At 40.2% G+C, this 6,000-nt stretch overlaps 1 protein-coding gene across 3 annotated transcripts in view; it reads right to left on the bottom strand.

The window, feature by feature from the left end:
* Nucleotides 1–221: 221 nt before the first annotated feature.
* Nucleotides 222–6,000, bottom strand: part of RNF14 (ring finger protein 14) — a 28,762-nt gene continuing 22,983 nt past the window's right edge. For all 3 annotated transcript variants that reach the window (XM_061552208.1, XM_061552209.1, XM_061552210.1), the window contains 2 exons: nt 3,705–3,835; nt 222–2,791 (listed from right to left, as the gene is read on the bottom strand). In XM_061552208.1, coding sequence (XP_061408192.1) covers nt 2,671–2,791; nt 3,705–3,835 — 252 coding nt within the window. In that variant the 3' untranslated portion in view covers nt 222–2,670. The remainder of the gene's footprint in view (nt 2,792–3,704; nt 3,836–6,000) is intronic.

The following is a 6,000-nucleotide window of genomic DNA, read 5'->3' as shown; positions in this document are numbered from 1 at the left end:
GTTAAAAAAAAAACCTCGTGCGATTGAAATATTCTAGTCAAGTTATATTGTGTTATCATTTGGTGTTCTTATGCTCACTAACAATGTAATAAGCAGACCCACCAATCACTTTAGCGTGAGCAAGAGGTAAAACACGCACCTCGGAAAGCCAAGCGTGGGGGATACGAAATGTAATTTACACGTGTTGCATATTCCACACGCAGAATACAAAGTACACAATACTTATTCAATACCCAATGGGTTTAATTGGTTTACAACTCACAAATATTTGCAGCTCTAACTCAACAAAATGTCATACCTAATGGTACGTAAGACACACAATAGAACATTCCTTTGGCATGTAAAACATTTCCTCATTTTACAGCCATTGTACAATGTTATTTATAATTGTATACATTCAATATAGAAAATGCAAGAACGTGTGTATCGGTGCATATTTAAAACACCTCAAATACACACGTGGCAAAACATTTCAAGAAACATTATTTTTTTACAGGTAAGGCCCACTGAGCAAAATAGTTCTGAAGCGACCGGACCACAAATGAAAGTTCAAAGTGGCTTATCGTATGGAAAGTTATAGCAGCTAAAATACTCTAAATGGATGTTTCTAAATGTGGAGGGGAAAAATGGAGAACCCGGAGAAAAGTCAACGTGACCACAGGGAAAACATGGAAACTCCAAATATACAGGCGTCAGGATCGAACCCACGACCTCCTGTATACCAGGCAAGGTAGTTAACATCTCGTCACTGCCACCCCTAATAACATACAAAAGTGCACGCAAACCTATTTATAGAAGGCTCAATTCGACACAATGGCTCAATTGGCTTTACAGAAAGCGGTTCTTGAGGAAGGTGAACTTTAGTGGTCATCTGTGCTGTATATGTTGATGCTGCATTTCACCAGCATCAGGAAGCAGAACAGCATCTCCAGTCCAAGACGACAGGTCTGCCTTATACGACTGCAATACTTTGGAGCAAAACGTGTAATTAGCCCACATGTCCGAATGATATCTTCCCATCAAGGGTGACATTGATTGTGTAATCAAAGTAACAAAAAAATTTGACTTAAAACTTTCGTGACTGCAGGAATTTATATTCTTGGTTCTTTTAGGTAAAGTCACGTAGATAGAAAACAAAAATAAAAATACATTTAAATAAAAGCAAAATAACAGTAAAAATAAAAATAGTAAAACAAAATTAGAAATAAATTGAAAATAATAAAAGCAAAAAACACGTTTCGATCGCAACACAAGCGCCTGATGAACACCACTTGTGTTGCCATCGAAACGTTGTGGTTTTCTTGCTTTTATTTAAGTTTATTTGTAATTTCATTTTACTATTTTTATCGTAGTTTTTTGCTTTTATTATTTTCTATTTATTATTATTTTTAAATCTACGCGACTTTACCGAAAGAACCAAGTATATATTTTTTGTTCCTGGGTAGTGTTATTTTCCAATTGCTTATGCCTCAAAAGTGAATCGTGTTACAGTGTTGTTACTTTAAAATATGGGCTGTCGCACACCTAAATTGTACATCATACCAATAGGGTTATGTATTTTTGTCATCAATTAAGTAATGTATTAATTCCTCAAAAAACAGGGGGGTCGTGGATCCCATAACTGAAGTTAGTGCAGCAAATAAGAAATGTAATTTTGATAAAACAATGGTACATGGGCTATAACACCAGTATCCAATAGCTTACTTTTGTGAATTATACGAGGTGTTTGTTATAAAGTCCACATTGAAGATGGAAAGGTTTGATAAAAAACGTGTGGAGGCCACAACTAAATATTTACTAGAATGTAAAATAGTGTCGCTTTGGTGTGTATTATCTGTCTTGGAAGAATGATGGCAGAATGCTCACTTCACAATCATACAAGTGAAAATCCTGATTGGGAGTCAACTCGGTTCTTTGTCGATAAAATTATGAAGGAAAATATGACCCTTGCTCAATGCTCATACTGGAGCCAGTCCGTGTATGAATAAATGTTTAACTTCATTCGCACCATATGTAGCCAACCCTGCTCATCAGAGGTGCGTGTAAGGTGTTCTGCCATGTTAACTCTGGATCAATTGACACATCTTTTCAAACATGAACACCAAATGCAAATAACATTATCTTTACGGCCTTAAATATGTAGCGAGCAGGTTACCAGATGTCAATAGGTAACTTAGAAAAGTGTAAGGATGGTATTGTGATCTTGCATCTCTGTGGTCACTTGAGGGTTTGGGTCAATTTATCCATAGGAAAAAAAACGTAATAATTATTTACTTGATGCAAGCAAGCTGAAAATACTCAAACATTGCTTGTGTTGCAATCGAAACGTCGTAGTTTTTTGTTATTTTTTTGAACCTATCTATGTTACTTTACCAAAATACCTAAAGAATATGATGGAACAACCAACAGTTTCTGAATTTTCTGTACTCCGAGACTGGAAAGTGTTTTCCTCTTGCCTATGACAACTTTCTCTTAAATATACGTCAACAATATACCACCCTAATTTATCACTACAATGCACATGTTGTGTACAAATTCTTTATGTGGAGTGGCATGCCGATACTCTCATGACCTCGCAGCACTGGAACAAGGTTGATGGCAAGAGGGTGGGAAGGTCTTCGTCCAGTAGTGGATTGACAATGCCTGATGATAAAATATACTGCATTTTTTTCACAGTGCCCTGATAAGTTGTGCAAAATGCTCTTCGTCATTAATGTCATCACCATCATCTTCGTCACTGTCGCTTCCTTCAAGGAAGAAGTCGTCATCCCCTTCTCCTCCTTGGAAGAGCCTGGATGAAAAAGGTGCACACAACAACGATAACCATCCGTACATCAAATCGCTGTCAGAAAAGAGTTTAGTAGCCAATTAAGGAGCATGCAAATCATGTTACGAATTTACGTTTGCGACACAGTTCATGTTCTGAACTGTCCAGGAAAAGTGAACCACCTGTTGTAAATTAGACGAGAATTCAGAACAGTGTGTTAGTGTGTCAAAGGTTAGTGTGTATCTCTCTGCACAAGTCGACACTGGCTGGCTTGTGTTTATCTTCATTCGTAAATCTCTCCATAAGATGAGCACTGTTGACCTCCCACAAAGGAGTACTAATTTTATTTAACCTCCGTGAAATGATGATCTTTCAACCATGAATTAGACCTAAATGTGCAACTTCGTAAAGCAAATCAAATGATCCACAGCATCACCCCAGATAGATACAATGAGTGAATATACATAATTAAGACAAACATTGCAGGATTAATCATGAGCAGCTGAAGTATATATATAAGTTAATTTATTATTTTATCTTTAGACGTGACTTAACCGAAAGAACCAAAGAATAATTCCTGCAGTCACGAAAGCTCCATAATTAAGATTATATATATAAGTTTGAATCAATTAGTCAGATGTAGGTCTATTAGCATTTGGATATGCAGATGCCTTCAATGCTAGGACCAGGACATTTTAGAGCTACAAGACATGTTGAGATGTAGCGGCCATTAACACTAAGCAGCCAATCAACAAAAATATTAATCGGCAAACAATCAACAGGTTTTTTTATTTTAGTAATTTATAAGTGAAGTTGGGTGACAAATAAAAGGAAAGAGTTCCAAAGCAACGTGCGACCATCGTTCGCCTTGCAACAAATCTACCTCACGATATAAAACAGATGTCTGGGTTTTAGCAAACCTCACAACAACACCCACCTGTTGAAGCAGGGTGAGCGGGCTTCGTTGAAGTGGCCGTATGGGTTCGCGCGGGACAGCTCCTTCAAGCAGATCCAGCAGAAATAGAGCTGGCAGCTAGTGCAAGTCATTTTATTGCAGCCATCCACTTTCTGCAGGCCACAGAGGATGGAACAAAAGCAGCAACATCCTTCTCTTGACAACTGTAATATACGTGATGTCACCACCATGCACGTGCACTAGTGTGCAAGCCAGACAGGCAAGAGTCCAGGCAGAAAGCCAGCCAGCAAAACTTTTTTCTAATATAGTATGACAATATTTTCTATCCAGCCTACTATGGTATCCTTCTTTCAGGACATGTTTTCATACAATGACCTTGCTACCAGAACATTTGTGATCTAAAAATAAAATGCTTTAAGAAAATAATTGTGAGCATATGCCCTGCTAGGTGGTACCAATAAACAATTTTTGGACCAATATTGAAATTTATTTTAGAATTGCATTTGTAAATTTTTACTTAAAACTTTCGTGACTGCAAGAATGAATATTCTTTGGTTCTTTCGGTAAAGTCACGTAGAAAAAAAGTGAATACAAATAAAAAAAATCCACTAATGTAGACTGTAACCTGGTTCTTAGTCGGAGTGAGTGTACTGGCAGTCTACAATGTGGACTGTAACCTGGTGGAATCAGCAGTTAGACATCTCCCTCAATCAAGCTGAGATGACTAGGCACGAGGTTGCCAAAATTATTGAGAACAGTAAAGTGCCAAAAAACAAATATTAACTTCAGTGAAGCAAAAGCCTTAAGAGAATTGAGAGCAAATAAAGATATCCGAAATCTTGCTGCTAATCAGGGCCGATCGACTGTTGTGATGCCCAGCGAGAACTATGATAATAAAATCAAAGATTTACTCGATGAAGGTACCGACCTTACATTTAAACGAGACCCAACCAGCACTTTGGAACGTAAAACGGCAATCATTTCCAAGTCATCAATTCCCAAGGAAGAGCAATACCTCATCAAACCAAGGGCATCAAAACCACCAAGACTTTATGGGCTACCAAAAATTCACAAAACTGATGTCCCATTAAGACCCATAGTTAGTACATTAGGCTCTGCCACGTACAAATTAGCACAATACGTAATGAAACAAATACAGCCCTACATCGGTAGGACCTCTTTGTTCGTAAAAAAACTCTGAACATCTCGTAAATATGATTAAAGATATTAAGCTTAATCCTAATGATATTCTCGTAAGTTTTGATGCGACCTCTCTGTTCACGAGGGTTCCGGTCAACGAGTCAATTGAATTACTCGACACTCTGGTAACGAACAACGGTTTAGCCAAAGATATCCCAAGACTAGCTGAACAGTCTAAAGAACACCGACTTCTTGTGGCAAGGCGACTTCTATAAAACAAAAGGAAGGAGCAGCAATGGGCTCTCCTTTGTCTCCTGTGAAAGCGAATTTGTACACGTGTAGTGTTCAGCTCGGAGACACTCGGAGACGGCGTGGAGGCAACACGTTTATTACAACTTTCCCTAATACACACGAAAGGGTATAGCTGTCCCTTTGTCAGCTACCCTAGGGAGGTATCTCCTCCGGGCTAATCCGGGGTCTCGTCTATCGGCAGGTCTTCTCCCGGCATGACGACTTCCGGGCTTTTCCTCATCAGCAGCCCCCCCCAAACCTTTTCGGGGGTCCGGTTTATATTCCCGGCCCAGGGAGCTCCGTCCGCTCTTTTCCACGCCTCCCTTCTCGGGCTTTTTAGAGGGGTCTCGTCTCAGCCCCAGGGCCCCCTACCCTTCAGAGGCTGGCACTGCACACAGAGCACTGCGCTCTCCATCCTCAGACGATCTCTGCCGGCCCTTGCTAGACCCGGTACTGCGCTCCTCCTGCACCGCTGTTGGTGGCGTGAGAGGCGCGCGTCTCGCCTCACACAGGCCGGCTTATAGTATCCTGCAGTGGTATCCACCGATGCCACTACACATGGAAGATTTTTAAACAAAAGCAATAGCTTCAAGCACACTAAAACCATCTGCTTGGTTTAGATATGTGGATGACACATTGGTGGTCTGGCCACGTGGCAAAGATACACTGAATGCATTTCTAAATCATCTCAACTAGCAAAGCCCATCCATCCAGTTCACCATGGAAGTGGAAGCTGACAGAACTACCATTTCGGGTTATTCTGCTCGGACGGGGTAGAAATGGTAAAATAACGCACGTCATTGACCGAGAGGAAATGCATACGCATACCAACCCCCCCCTCCCAGACGTGCTCGCGATCCCGCCGATGGCAGTCGCTGCCCATATG

The sequence above is a fragment of the Lethenteron reissneri genome, chromosome 16 (genome assembly GCF_015708825.2).
Source record: "Lethenteron reissneri isolate LAM-NWPU_2019-01 chromosome 16, ASM1570882v1, whole genome shotgun sequence".
Lineage (NCBI taxonomy): Eukaryota > Metazoa > Chordata > Hyperoartia > Petromyzontiformes > Petromyzontidae > Lethenteron > Lethenteron reissneri.
Note: the sequence above shows the minus strand (reverse complement) of the source record. Positions and strands in the feature narration are given on the sequence as shown.